General features: G+C 33.1%; 10 protein-coding genes and 1 non-coding gene across 11 annotated transcripts; 5 read left to right on the top strand and 6 right to left on the bottom strand.

Moving 5' to 3' along the window:
* Positions 1-37: 37 nt before the first annotated feature.
* Positions 38-484, bottom strand: NAEGRDRAFT_70083 (uncharacterized protein; the record flags this gene model as incomplete). Its single annotated transcript, XM_002674660.1, has 1 exon — positions 38-484. One exon carries the CDS (start codon positions 482-484, stop codon positions 38-40), a length of 447 nt encoding a protein of 148 aa, XP_002674706.1.
* Positions 485-1,262: 778 nt separating this feature from the next.
* On the top strand, positions 1,263-2,285 carry NAEGRDRAFT_70082 (uncharacterized protein; the record flags this gene model as incomplete). The annotated part of the gene is made up of 1 exon (XM_002674736.1): positions 1,263-2,285. The coding sequence occupies one exon, from the start codon at positions 1,263-1,265 to the stop codon at positions 2,283-2,285; it is 1,023 nt and encodes a 340-aa protein (XP_002674782.1).
* Positions 2,286-2,655: 370 nt separating this feature from the next.
* Positions 2,656-3,582, bottom strand: NAEGRDRAFT_70081 (uncharacterized protein; the record flags this gene model as incomplete). The annotated part of the gene is made up of 1 exon (XM_002674659.1): positions 2,656-3,582. The coding sequence occupies one exon, from the start codon at positions 3,580-3,582 to the stop codon at positions 2,656-2,658; it is 927 nt and encodes a 308-aa protein (XP_002674705.1).
* Positions 3,583-4,017: 435 nt separating this feature from the next.
* NAEGRDRAFT_70080 (uncharacterized protein) lies at positions 4,018-5,208 on the top strand (the record flags this gene model as incomplete). The annotated part of the gene is made up of 1 exon (XM_002674735.1): positions 4,018-5,208. One exon carries the CDS (start codon positions 4,018-4,020, stop codon positions 5,206-5,208), a length of 1,191 nt encoding a protein of 396 aa, XP_002674781.1.
* A 374-nt stretch (positions 5,209-5,582) lies between these two features.
* On the top strand, positions 5,583-5,987 carry NAEGRDRAFT_70079 (uncharacterized protein; the record flags this gene model as incomplete). The annotated part of the gene is made up of 1 exon (XM_002674734.1): positions 5,583-5,987. The coding sequence occupies one exon, from the start codon at positions 5,583-5,585 to the stop codon at positions 5,985-5,987; it is 405 nt and encodes a 134-aa protein (XP_002674780.1).
* A 446-nt stretch (positions 5,988-6,433) lies between these two features.
* Positions 6,434-8,048, top strand: NAEGRDRAFT_70078 (uncharacterized protein; the record flags this gene model as incomplete). Its single annotated transcript, XM_002674733.1, has 4 exons — positions 6,434-6,588; positions 6,635-6,638; positions 6,681-7,598; positions 7,659-8,048. The coding sequence occupies 4 exons, from the start codon at positions 6,434-6,436 to the stop codon at positions 8,046-8,048; spliced, it is 1,467 nt and encodes a 488-aa protein (XP_002674779.1).
* A 43-nt stretch (positions 8,049-8,091) lies between these two features.
* NAEGRDRAFT_50733 (uncharacterized protein) lies at positions 8,092-9,648 on the bottom strand (the record flags this gene model as incomplete). Its single annotated transcript, XM_002674658.1, has 1 exon — positions 8,092-9,648. The coding sequence occupies one exon, from the start codon at positions 9,646-9,648 to the stop codon at positions 8,092-8,094; it is 1,557 nt and encodes a 518-aa protein (XP_002674704.1).
* A 278-nt stretch (positions 9,649-9,926) lies between these two features.
* NAEGRDRAFT_70077 (uncharacterized protein) lies at positions 9,927-10,298 on the bottom strand (the record flags this gene model as incomplete). Its single annotated transcript, XM_002674657.1, has 1 exon — positions 9,927-10,298. One exon carries the CDS (start codon positions 10,296-10,298, stop codon positions 9,927-9,929), a length of 372 nt encoding a protein of 123 aa, XP_002674703.1.
* Positions 10,299-10,689: 391 nt separating this feature from the next.
* NAEGRDRAFT_70076 (uncharacterized protein) lies at positions 10,690-11,139 on the top strand (the record flags this gene model as incomplete). Its single annotated transcript, XM_002674732.1, has 1 exon — positions 10,690-11,139. One exon carries the CDS (start codon positions 10,690-10,692, stop codon positions 11,137-11,139), a length of 450 nt encoding a protein of 149 aa, XP_002674778.1.
* Positions 11,140-11,273: 134 nt separating this feature from the next.
* On the bottom strand, positions 11,274-11,747 carry NAEGRDRAFT_70075 (uncharacterized protein; the record flags this gene model as incomplete). Its single annotated transcript, XM_002674656.1, has 1 exon — positions 11,274-11,747. One exon carries the CDS (start codon positions 11,745-11,747, stop codon positions 11,274-11,276), a length of 474 nt encoding a protein of 157 aa, XP_002674702.1.
* Positions 11,748-13,644: 1,897 nt separating this feature from the next.
* NAEGRDRAFT_t442 lies at positions 13,645-13,717 on the bottom strand. Its single transcript has one exon. It is a non-coding gene; the product is annotated as a tRNA-Arg (tRNA).
* Positions 13,718-14,261: the final 544 nt, after the last annotated feature.

The raw sequence follows: 14,261 nt of genomic DNA, 5'->3' as shown, positions 1-14,261 counted from the left end.
GTTCGTGATATGAAAATGATTCGAGAGGATTAAATATTTAATGAGAGGTTTGGTTGTTAAGTTCTTGTTTGTACTTGTTACATAATTCTTTGATTTTCCAAGTTTTGATGGGCTGAGGATTGAACCAATTCATATTTAAATATTCCACTTGATTGGATTGAGGATTCCACGATGCAAAGAGTACAGTTTTGTGAACATTGTTGGCCAATCTTCCAATACTAATCATTTGGAATGATTCAATCGGTTTATCATACTCCTGAACATAGACCAGAAATTCTGCATGGTGGAGAACTGGATCTCCCTTATAGGCCAAGAAATCACATCCAAATTTATCACCACTCGTAAGGAAGAATCCACAATTCGAATGTAAATCCTTAAATACTTCATACTTATTTTTTTCAGAAGGAGTATAAGGATGCTTCCACAAATGAGTAATATCTTTAGGTTCTTGTGAGTATTTCTCAGTTGACTGATTGTAGGACATTGTAAATAAATAAATATTCTGGGAAAGACCAGCATTATGACCTGCTGGAACATTTGAAGGTAATTGAGTTGGTGTCTTGCTACTGTGTTTGTTGAGTAATATTTCATCCAAACTTGTCACATTAGATCTATTTAAATCCTCATAAACTCGAATAAATCCCTTCTCCACTCCCAAACTAACAGATTCAGGTGTTATCAAACAAGGTAAAGAGCTATATACATTTTGTTGAATATAATTGGGCAGTGATCCAAAAGGAATTGTTAAAATTCGATATTTATCCCTCAATATTTTCACAGCTTTCCAAACTAAATAATCAATTGTGATGATCATAAAACCTACATTTTTCATCATAAACCAAACATTTATAATTGTGAAAGTGATCATTCATTGAATTTGGCACATGATACACTCGTACAACTTCCGAAACATTTTCCACAATAGAATCCTGTTTAATATCATCAGTATCAGCCATCATTTGATGTGAATTTAATTCCTCTCCTCCACTACCTTGCAGTTTATCATCATCTAATTTCATCTTCAATAAATTTTGCAAGTTTTGCCTTCAAAAACTTGAGCTTTGTTTGTATTTTTTATTTTTAGCATTCAAAAAAAATTCTCAAAATCCCAACTCGCTTTGAGTAGACTTTGATTCATCATCAATTATTAATTCGGAAAGTGTGTGTGGAGGGAATTTGTTGCCTACTCAAAGAGTAATATTAGTAGAATCGCGTATCAATTTTGAATAATTATTGTAGTATAAAATTTTTGTAAATAGAAAATGAATAATTTAAGACCAAAAACGGAACAAAGATATGACAATTTTAATAGAAAGTATAAATGTTTGGGTGTAGTTGGTAAAGGTGCTTACGGAAGTGTGAGTTGTTATGAGGATATTAAAACAAAAAAGAAAGTTGCTGTCAAACAATTTTTTATGAGGAGTGGTAAGGATGATGGTATTCCAATTACACTTTGTAGAGAAATTAACTTGTTAAGAGAATTGGAACATGAAAATGTTCTCAAAGTACAGGATGTTGTGATTCATAATGATGGTAGTTTCAATATGATTTTGGATTATTGTAAATTGGATTTGGAAAGATTATTAGCATATCATAAAACATTAATGAGATTACCACAAGGTCCACCTCTCCCACCCAAACTTGACGATGGCATGATAAAATCAATTATGTACCAAATTTTAAAAGGAATTCAATATCTTCACAGCAAGTGGGTAATCCATAGAGATCTGAAACCTTCCAACATTTTAATCAATGATGATAGTCATGCTGATAGAGGTGTTGTTAAGGTTGCTGACTTTGGTTTGGCTCGTGTATTCAAAGCACCACTTAGAAGGTTCCATGATGATGGTCCTGTTGTGACAATTTGGTACAGAGCTCCAGAATTATTGATGGGAGCCAAGCATTACACTCCTGCTATTGACATTTGGAGTGTTGGATGTATTATGTATGAATTATTTGAGCTCAAGCCACTATTCAAAGGTGAAGAAGTTAAACAAAACAATAATCCAAATCCTTTCCAACGTGATCAATTGGATAAGATTTTCACAGTGTTAGGTAAACCAAATGACCAAATATGGCCTACAATCAATAGCCTACCTGAGAGCAAGCATCTTGCTTCATTTAGTGAAACTACGAATACATTAGAAAGTGTTTTCAAAATGCCAAAAGAATCATTAGAATATGACTTATTGAGACAATTATTGGAATATGATCCTGCTAAAAGAATTACTGCAAAGGAAGCTCTCCAACACAAGTACTTTAAAGACAAACCATCAAACAAGTAAGTCTACATTATTCAAATATTTCTTACACCATTAATAGCTGTTTTGAGCATAACAATTACAAATATCCAGAGACAAAACCAATGGCTGTCAAACCAAATGTACCACAGCAACAATATAACCAAAGTTATCAAATGCCTCAGCAACAATACAATCAAAACTATCAACCTCAAATTCCACAAGGTAATCCAATGATGGCCTCAAATTCGTCAATGCAACCAAAGCCACCAATCAATAATGCAGCTGCTAATGCAAACAATTTGAAGAGAAAGAAGAAAGATCCAACTCCAACCAATGGTACTATTCCACAAGTGGTAGGAAATCCATTACAGCAGCAACCAGTTAAGAAAAAGCAAAAGCAGTAAATAGTTGTTTATTGGATGACAACTATTTGAGTAGAATCATAAAGCTCATAAAATTGCTTTTCTAAAATATCATTACTCTTGCCCATGATTTTCAAATACTTTTCCAAATTGATACTTTCTTTCCAAACTACAGGTTTTGGTTTGAGATTCCATCTCTTTAATTGATAGGTAATATTATCGGATTCATTTCTCTTGTATTGAGCCAATAGTAAAGGGAGATCGGGATTATTAAATAATTTCTTCAAAAAGTGAACAGTGGAAAAGAATGGATCATAAAGTTTCTTATCATACAGACAATCAGTGGCAACAATCAAATCTATCTTTTTGCCTGAATTTTCTCTTGCAAATTTTGCAATTTCCATAAAATTGTTTCCCCAATCAATTGGAATAATATCATATTGATCTTGTGCCAGATCATTAATCTCACATTGAGTTGAGCACCTCTTTTCAAAATCTGGGGTTGATAAATCTGTTAGTATACATCTGTTTTTGGGATTGATTTTACAGGTGGCAATAGAGGGAAGTCCCAATCCACAACCCAATTCTATTATAGTAAATGGTCCATTGTTCAACTTTCCAAACAGTTCTTCTCCACCACTTTCCAATTGAGCTATCAAATAATTTGTCAGCAAGACTGAACAATTCCACAAATGAGTTCCCGTATGTCTTGCCTCTCTAGAAATTGAAGTTATCAACTGAATATTTACTTGCTTATTATTCTGTAAAGGAAAACAAAATTCTTCCTTATAATTTAATAATTCATCATGTGCCAATTTTTCATCTTTAGAAACATTATGATGAGTAGCAATTTCTACCATTGAATTTCCGTTATTCTCATCGTCATCACTATTCAATTCCTCATCCGAATCATCCCAAATATTTTCTTGATTTTTTAATTCCTGAAAATTATCATCATTACTTCTAAACCTTTTCATTTCATTTTTTTAATATTTAGATTTAATTTCAACATTAATATCACTATTACAAATTTACATTATATCAATTTAATGGAACTTTGTGTTCCAACAGTTAAATAAATAAATTTATTAAATCTATCAAAAAAAATGTTTTTAAAGCAAAAACGAGCATTACTGATGAATTATTGTCGTCTCACCAGTGTCAGACAAACATCATCATCAGTATTCATCGGAGGAAATTTATTGATGAAGAATAACTGCTCAATGATCAGCAAGTCTAATCAGTTTCATACCAATTTTAAATTAAATTCGGAAGAACAAAGCAAAAACCAAATTCCTTTTGGAAGTGGTGGGTTTAAAATTCAATGGTGGAAGTGGATATTGGGTGCTGGAGTGTTTTATTTAGGCTATGAAGGAGTTAATCAAGTTCTTTTACCAATTCTTGAAAGAGAGATGACTTTGCATTTATCTGTTGATCAAGATGATGAAGCTTATCATTGGTTAATGTCATATTTTGCTCAACATCCATATACCCAAAACTGTAGACATGTTTCTGTACTTTCATCAGATAATAGAGCTGTTTCGAATATGCTTGGAGGATTGTTTGGAGTTTTTGGATCAATGTTTGCTCCTCAGAATAACTCAGAAGAAACTGATAAGCAAATAATGTTCACTCCTGTTGATGGTGTGAGACACTTTTTCAATTACAAGGGGAAATTAACTTGGATTTATATTGAAAAAGTAATGCCAAAAGGAGAAGAAAAGAAGAATAGAGAAAAGCTAACAATTACAATCCTTGCTCGTGACAAGAAAATTCTTACTGATTTAGTTGAAGAGGCTAGATCTCTATTCAAGGAGCATAAAAAGGATAAAACAGTAATATATTCACCTAGCTTGGATTGTTATGATTGGGAGGAATTAACAAGAAAGCCAAAGAGACCATTGGATTCAATTATTTTGGGAGATAATATTCTTGAGGATATTGTAACAGATTTGAAATCATTTGTGGATGGATCTAAATTTTACTATACCAGAGGAATTCCATATAGAAGAGGAGTTTTGTTGAAAGGACCACCTGGAACTGGTAAATCATCAACAGTAATGGCAGTAGCTGGTGAATTAGGTTTAGATATCTATGTGCTCAATGTGAGTAGCAACAAATTGGATGATGAGAAAATGGCTAGACTTCTTCACAAGGTCCCACAAAAATCAATTGTTTTGATAGAAGATGTTGACTCATGTGAATCAGCCATTGAAAGCGCCAATATGAAATTCGATTCTGACCAACATATATCAGTGAGTGGACTTTTGAACTCGATCGATGGTCTGGGAGCTCAAGAGGGCAGAATCATTTTCCTCACCACCAATCATCCAGAGAAACTTAATGAAGCTCTCATTAGACCTGGTAGAATTGACAGAAAATTCCACATTGGATTCGCCAACAAGAATCAAATCAAAATGCTCTTCCTCAACTTTTACCAAGGAGAAGAAAATATTGAACAACTTGCTGACAACTTTACTGAAAAACTTTCCAATGCTCAAATTACTCCAGCCAAATTGCAAGGATATTTTATGAAGTACAAGTCGAATCCAAAGAAGGCATTTGAAAATGTTGGTGAATTGAGCAACGAAAGTGAATTTTAAATACAAGAATCTTTCTCTCACTTTGTGGTTGACCTTTCAAATCAAAAAAAATGGCCAACCATCAGCTTATCAGTTCTGATCTTTCTCAACGTCTGACCAGCAAATTATTTGTGTCAATCGTTGAACAACCACTGATCAGAGTGCTTTTGGCTCAACAAACCAGAGATGTTCCAGGGAATGCATTTCATGTAGCATCCGTTCTGGCTAATCAAAATGTTTTACAATTGTGGAAAGGTTTGGATGCATCTTTAATGCTCCAAGCTGCCAATCTCTTCATTGAATCAAACCGATCTTTCGGATGGCAATATATAGCTCTATCACTTCTTGCATTACCGTTTGAAACTGTTCTCACCAGATTGTCAACTGATCCACAAATGAAAGAGAAGAATTTCTTTTCTGTTTTGTGGACCATTGTAGATCATGAAGGTGTCAGTGGATTGATGAAAGGAAGTTTAGTTAGAGTTTTTGATACACTTTCCACAACTTTTCTCACATCAACCATTAGACCTTCAATTGAAACAGCTCTCGGTCAATCAAGCAATTTAATAGAACCTTCCTGTATCGTTACCTCAAGTATTCTTCTCTATCCTTTACGAATTCTAGTCAGACGTTTACAATCTCAAACAGCTCTCGATGAAAAGCAATCACCACTTGCAAAGTTTTCCTTAATTCTCAAAAAGGAAGGTCCTTCTTCTTTCTATTCTGGATTTCCATTCTTCATTCTCTTGACCTTCATTCATCATTTGACCCAGCTCTCTATTCAAAATACTTTACAATAAACTCTACCGTAAATCCTATTTCCCATTAATTGTCCGAAATTTTCTACAACAAGTATGTCAATTTCAATATTTGTTAAAAACTTTACAAAAAAAAAATGAGAAAGTCGTCATCTTTGTTATCATCGCTTGCCAAGTTGCACACCAAGTACCAACCACAACAATTTGGTCTCCTCCGAACCTCATCACACATTGAAAATGTTATTTTGCATAAGAAGAACATTATTTGCAATAATAATAATAATAGAAAGAACTTTTCTCTCAACCTGATAAATAGTAAGTAGATGGATAATGAATCATCATCGGATATGAATTTTACATTTTTGGATATTGGATCACATTGATGATGATGAATGAATTGATGAAATTAATTATATTAATTCAATATTACATATATAAAAAAAGGAGAACCAACTGCAGAGGAAACTTCATCAGCTGTTGAATCAATAATGTATTCCGAAGCCATGAAACAAAATCCAATCGACACTTCAACAGTGATAAATAATGGAAAATACAGAAGACCTGTCGATCATCGTATATTTGTGAATCGTACTGTAAATTTAAATAATATTGAATATTTTGGATTTGATATGGATTATACACTGTAAGTTGTGTTGAATGTTTGATTCATAATATTTAATGTGATATAGTGCTGTAAGTTATCAAATATTTGAATGAATTTTCAAACATTTCAAGAATTACATTTCACCAGTATTCGAATCCATGTGTACAAAATTAATTTTACAAAGACTTGTTGATTCTAAGGGTTATCCACCTGAGATTCTTCAAATTACCTATGATCCATCATTTGCAGTGAGAGGAACATTCCTCGATAAGAGACATGGTAATATTTTGAAAGTTGACCATTATGGATTTATTTTACAATGTGTACATGGAAAGAAGGTTGTTAAAAGATCTGATTATGTGCATTGTTATCCTGATTTTTTGATTCATCCAGAAGCTGAAATTGGAGATAGATATTTCTGTTATGATACTTTATTTGGAATTCCAGAAGCATCACTTTATGCATCAATGGTTGACTATTTTGAAAAGAGTAATTTTATTGCATGTAAAGAAAGTGGACAAGTTACAAGTGATTCAGATGAACAAGTAGATCAAGATGCTAGACTTTCCTATTGGTCACTCTTTGATGATATTAGAGAATGTGTTCAAGCCATTCACAGTGATAGCAGTCTCAAGACAACTGTCATGGCTGATTTGGATAAATATATTAAGAAGGACGAAAGATTACCTCTCTTGTTTGATAGAATGAGAAAAGCAGGTAAAAAGATATTCCTCCTCACCAATTCTGAATACTTTTACACTAATGCTGTGATGGCCTATTTATTGGACAAATCAATTGATGGATATGAAAAGTGGACTGATTTCTTTGATATTATCATTACAAATGGGCAAAAACCTAAATTTTTCAAGGAAGGAACAACTCTCAGAGAAGTAGATCAAGCAACTGGTAGTTTGAAATTATCAGCAGTTAAGGGATTCAAGAAGGGAAGTGTTTATACTGGAGGTTCATTTAGTTTATTCAAGAAATTCACCAAAACAAAGGGATCTGAGGTTCTCTATGTTGGAGATAATATTTTCCATGACATTATTGTCACCAAACAAAATAGATGCCTGTGGAGAACATTACTCATTGTGAGAGAAGTCGAAGAGGAAACTAATAACTGGATGACAAAAAGATCAACTGAAATGTGGGCTAAAGTAAATACATTGGAATATTTACGTGCTGAGAGCTTCAAGGGACTTGACTCTTCATATCCAATCACAACAAAGAGGGATGAAGTACCAGTGAAACAACAAATTGTTAAGGCGCAAGAAGAATTGAATGCTCACTTTAACTCATACTTTGGTAGTACATTCAGATCTGGCACAAGAGAATCATACTTTAGCACTCAGGTTCAAAGATTTGCCGACTTGTATTGTAGTGATGCTGTTCTTTTGTTATACTATCCATTCAATTATTACTTCTCGACAATACCAACCTTATTACCACATGAAAGAGCTGCTCTTCGTCAATTTGAGAAGGGCACTACTGTAGCTTAATTTGTACAAGAGTTTTTATAGAGTTTAGTAAATCATTGTTAATTTATTCTTCGAAAGGATCTTCAATTCTTGCTGAAGTCAATCTCAGTAATTCAAACAAGTTATTCTTGAGCTCAGTTGTCTTCTTTTCATCAAGCTCACTATCTGTATTAAACCAACCAGCAAAAGTATATTTTCTTGGCAACAGTCTTCCTCTTCTCCACTTGGTGGTTCCGAAAAGTCTAACTCTTGGGTGGTTGCATGATTTTAAGTCAATTACATCCTCAAAACTCCAATCTTCAGGTTGATTTTCATATGAACCCACAACATTCAACATGTGATAAGAAAGTTGATAGGTAAAATCACAGAATTTGTCGTAATCAACAACTATACTTGGGAAAAAGAGTCTGTATCCTGATTTGTACTTGGCTGTCTTGTTGGTCTTATCGTGCCAATTTGAGTGACATTCAGTCACTAACATTGAAACATCTTGTGATCCTTGGAAATATTCCTTTGCAAAATCTTGAATGAGTTTGATCCAACCATGTTCAATAATATTGTAAGGTGAGTTTGGAACTGTTAATTTGATATCAATATCCACATAGAGTTTGAATGCATGTTTTGTTCTCATTTCTTCAATGTAACAAATTTGGTTCTTTTCAATTGAGCTCTTCCAGGCATTAATATACTCATTATATTTCTTTTGTGAATCGAAAATGATATGGTAGTGACCTCCTCTTTGTGAAATCATGGTTGGGAACTGCAAAACGAGTGCCTCATTGGTTTCATTATTTTCCAATAACCATTTTTCCAAATCATCCTCAGGTTCATATTGTTCTTGAGCTTTTCTAGTCTTATTCTTTGAGAACATGACCTTTTTAACTCTTTTAGTCTTGTATTGAGCTGCATAGGCAGAGAGAATATCTTCAGTATTTGGCTCTAATGGTTCAGAGATGACTTGTTCAGTGATTTGTTGTTCTCCATCATCTTCAGAAGAGCTACCACCTTCTTCACTACTGCCTTCTTCATCTGATGAATGTCGTTGAGATTCTTGTTCAGTTGGTTGACTTGATGATTCTGAGCTAGCAGAAGCAACAGGTTGCCTTTTCTTCTTTTTCTTTTTACTTTCCTTCTCAAGTTCAGCTCTTTTTCTTTCCTCTTCCTTTTGCTTATTTATGAAATATTCTGAAATAATCACTTCCAACTTTCCTTTAGAAACATTATCAATTCTCTTCTCTCTATCCCAAATGATAATTCCATTGAAATAGACAAACCAAATTCTATGATATGGAATTTCACCAGAATCTTCAAATTCTTGCACTGAACATTTCATCAAGCCTTCAAATCTATCCAAATATCCAATTGTAAAATCATCAAGAAAGGTTGAGAACTTTTCATCCCATTTAATTCTACTAATAATCTCCTGTGATGTAATAAACGATTTATCCTTCTCTTCCTGTGTCTTTTTAGGTTTAATTTCCTTCTCTGCTTGTGGTTTAGTCTTCATTGCTCTCTTTGCTGCGTTATTGTTATTATTTGTATTATTTGTATTATTGTTATTAGTATTGGATGATGCTGAGGAATTGCTATTGTTGTTATTACTCGATGATGATGACGACATGATGTTCTAATGTATAATCGCTGTTAAGTAAAATTTCTTAGATTTGATGATCAACTCGGAAAATGTTCTTTGTTTTTTTTTGTTGGAATTTGAATATTTTTCTCATCTTTGCTTTTTATTTCAATTTCAGAGTTGATTTAAAAATAGATTCACATTTGAATTTGAGGTTGAAAATGTGTTACGCAATGTTCGTGTTGCTTTACAATCTTTACAATAAATTTATTTGTCGTTTCATTGAACTTGTAAGGAATTAATAAGAATTATGTGTTTGAAAAAAACTAATCAAAATTATCTTCAAATCGATTTCCTTTCTGGTCAATTCCACCACTCGATTCAATTCTATAAGTTCCATACAGCTCCTGATTCAATCCATGATCAGTAATTGACAAAGTTTGCTTCTCTCTATCCAAACTCACTTGATTATTCCCTCCATGATATTTAAAAACCATGAGTGGTGATATATCTCTATCCTTCTCACTCAATGTTGCTATGATAAAGTGATTATTATTCACACCTTGCATTTGCAATACTCCATTATCGAGAAATCCCTTATAAATGATGAAATTCTTGTTGGTTCCTTGCATGGTAGCTTCAAATTTGAAAGAGTTCAGAAATTGAGTTTGGTTGATGGAAGAAAGTGGTGTGACCATTAGTTTGAGTTGTTATTATGTTGTTTGGATTATTTCGTTTTTTTGTTATGGAATTTTAGGTTGTATTTGCATTAAAGTGAGTGTTAAATCGAGATCAATTCCATCTCTATTGTCTTTCCCAATATGGAATTGGATATATTTGTTAAGTTACCTCATAAATAATTAGTGGCGTTTTCAATAGAAAATCAATCAACAATTAAATAGATCTTTTCAATTTCATATTTAAATATTATTCCACTCAATTGAGGTTTTCGGATCAACTTTATTCGAGAACCTTAAACGAAACTCAACGCACTTATTGGACAAAAAACCTGCACCACCTTAATTTCCTATCTTCCAATTTCGGCAAGTGTTTACAAAAATTGCAAACATAAAAACCAAACCAAAAAAAATGATTCAAGATAAACCAGTCGGAATTTATGCTTCAGCTCTCCTTGCAGGTGCAAATTTTGTATTAGGATCTGTTGTGAGTTCTCGTAGAATGTCGTCCAGAAAATCAATAGGATGTGATGAAAATGATCCAAACAGTGCTTTGACTAAGGCCGTTCGGGCACATGCCAATCATGCTGAATATACTCCAACTATTATTGCATTGATGTTATTTATTGAATCAAAGGCAATGTATGCACCACAGGGAAGTGTAGATATCAATGTTTTGCATTGGTTGAGATTTGGAATGATTGGATATGTGTTGGGAAGAATTTCAATTACTTGTGGATTAATGTCGAAAAATTCATTGAATCAAGTTTCGCCATTCAGAAGATTGGGAGCTATGATGAATTATCTTTTTGGAATTTTATTGGCTGGTGGCATTATTTATGTGCAAAATTTTTCTTATTAGTTTATAGTAGTAACAGATTCGTATTGTCAAACAAGTTTTCCTACAAGGCTATACCCTACTTGAATAAATACTCTAATCTTTCAAAAAACAAAATGTAGATTGATAATAAATTCCTAAAGAATTATGTTCAGAAACTACTTTGTAGAGTGGTCTGTTGTGATAAATTCCCTAATTTCATTCTTGATAGTATTTGGACTCGATCTCCTATTGGTCATTTTGATGGTGATAAGATTCAATTCTTCCATTAAAAGTTTGGCAGAGTAGCTCAATATAGTTGTTGGCGATAAAACTAAACCACCACCTTCAGCTCGAAATGCATGAATATCTCTGTACAATTTTACAACCTCGTAAATGCTTACTTCATTCTTTTTCACTTTGGATTCATCACTTCCCATAATTACTTTCCCAATAAGAGGCGATTTTCTCACACTCTTAGAATTATAGTGCTTTGAATCAAATATGAATTTCCTTCCATCAATTTCAATTTTTAAATCAGGTCTGACAGTATCTGTCTTGATAATCTTGTCATAAAACTGAACCGAGGTTGTATCGACTTTGTATCTGAATTTTTCTCGTATTGAGCTCTTTTCCTCGGCTGTAAGAGGCATTGAGGGCTCAGCCTGTAATGAAATGGAACCAACAGCCTGTTTCTTTACCTTACATCTTCCATCATTTCATTCAACAAACCAAGAACAAAATTTTGAAAATAAATAGCTGTCAAATCATTCCATTCCCTTCTCTTTTCAATCATACTCATCTTAACATCCATATTTTGTGTAATACATTCTTTACGTTCATTCTCCTCCTGAATTGCTTTTTTCATCAATTTAATTTGCCTTTTAAAAATCAAATCAGCTTTATCCTCTTCAGACTTTCTCCTCTTCAATTCCTGTTGCTTTACAAAGGATAATAAACTGAAACTCTGCTTTGGATCGGAAGCTCTCCCTATCAAATCAATAGAAAATGAAGAATTATTAGTATTGCGACTACATCTATTGATCACCAACGTATTTACACATTTGTTATTTACATAATCCGATGACGATGGAGAATATTTACAATAATTGGATGAAAACAGTTTGCCCACCAATCGATTCATTTTTTTTTGATTGAACTTCTAGTAAACTCGAGTTTTGAAACTTCAACCTCTATTTTCAACCTAATATTCACTAGTTTGTTCAAAGAGAGCTTTATCGAAAATTGATACAACGCAAATCTAAGAAATATTTAATTCTTTTACAAAACCTCAATAGCCATCCTCAATAAAATGCCTCTCCATGAACAATACATCAAAGGTAATAATAATTTGATTTTTATTCAAGTAGTAATGATTTAATGTTGGTGATGATGATAAAAGCCATAGTAATTGGAAATAGTGGAGTGGGAAAGAGTTGTATAGCTCGGAGTATGGTTGGAGACGAATTAAAGACTAAGAGTGCTCCGACAATTGGAGTTGAATTTTTTAATCGTCAAGTGAACATGGATGGGAATACAATTAAAGTTTCAATATATGATACAGGTAAGGAATTCTCAATAGTAGATAGATTCATTGTGGATTAAATTGTTGTCAATATATTGGAAAATAGCTGGTCAGGAAAAATTTAGTGCCCTAGTGAGGAGTTATTATTTGAAATCGAAAATTGCGTACATTGTATATGATATAACCAGTAGAGAATCGTTTGAATCCTGTGACAGGTGGCTAAGGTATCTCTATGAATCAGTTTCACCCTCTCAGATAATTGTCGTCCTGTTGGGAAATAAGCTTGATTCGGAACAACATCGAAAAGTAAGCACCTCGGAGGGAGAAGAATATGCAAAGAATAATAATATACTCTTCTTTGAGACGTGTGCCTATTCCAAACATAATATTGAGCAAGCTTTTTTCCAGGCGGTACGAGAGGCCTATGTCATGCAAGGACTTCAATCTGAGAGTTTTGACAATTCAACCATTAAATTTAATTCTAAAGTGGTTGTTGATAATTCAATTAGAGAGAGGAAATCATGTGGTTGTTAGAATGAATGTTGAACAAAGCAAATTTACTCAGCTTGAAAATTTACAACCTTAAATAAACTGATATACAATAAATTTTAATTCAGCAGAAATAGCCATCAATAGTAGTAATATACCCTGATTGATATTAATCTTGAAGAACGAATGATATGTCCTTAAGGATGAAGATGACAATCTTGCTTGAGAGATATTAAAGACAATTATTGATGATGATGTTCAATGAAAATAACAAATTTAAAAGAAAATGGGAAGTAGTTGCTCCTCAACTCAGAAAGTAGACGCTACTGCGCCAGAAATATTCGAATCCAAAACAGCTACAGTCATTTCTGTCAAAAAGCCACCAGCAAACAAACCACAAGAAACTGTAAATATTGATGAAAGCACAAATCCAGATGCAGTCTACACTACAACATATATTGAAAATATTGTCACGGAGGAATATTTATGAGCTTCTCAAATCGCAAATAAACCACTTGATTACTTATGTAAAAAGTTATACCCTGTGGGACTCGAACCCACAACCCCCGGCTCCGTAGGCCGATGCTCTTCCAATTGAGCCAAGGGTACTTATATCAATTAATAAATTATAAAATTCATATTCATAATAGGCTCTCAATAATGCCGTATTTGGACATCTTGCTACTTTTCTTGATTAAATCTCACCTTACATTGGCAGTTGAATATTTCGAAATTTGCTCACATCACCCTATTTGCAACCCAAAAAGAAACTGCATAACAAGAAATTCGAGCAATTACTTTTTCTCTGTTTTCTAGCCGCCTGTTCCCTTCTTCAACAATTATTCGTTATCATTCAAGTACTATTCTTGATATTCTTGTTGCCAACTTGTTAACTACTAACACAGCTCAAAAAACACTCTTCAACAACCAAATATCACCAAGAAAACATTTTTCTCTTCAAAACATCATCTTTTCGGAAATAGTGTTGGCCAGAGTTTTCTAATCAGAGAGAAAATTAAAGAACAATTTTAATGCAAAGTGGTTCAAGATTGGACAATACAAATTAATACAATTTTTGAGATACAAAAAAAGAGAGAAAGCACGCTGTGTAAAGAGGCTGTTTCAAATACTGTTCTATCACAACAGAATAACA

This window comes from Naegleria gruberi, assembly GCF_000004985.1.
Source record: "Naegleria gruberi genomic scaffold NAEGRscaffold_38, whole genome shotgun sequence".
Classification (NCBI taxonomy): Eukaryota; Heterolobosea; class Eutetramitea; order Acrasida; family Naegleriidae; genus Naegleria; species Naegleria gruberi.
Note: the sequence above shows the minus strand (reverse complement) of the source record. Positions and strands in the feature narration are given on the sequence as shown.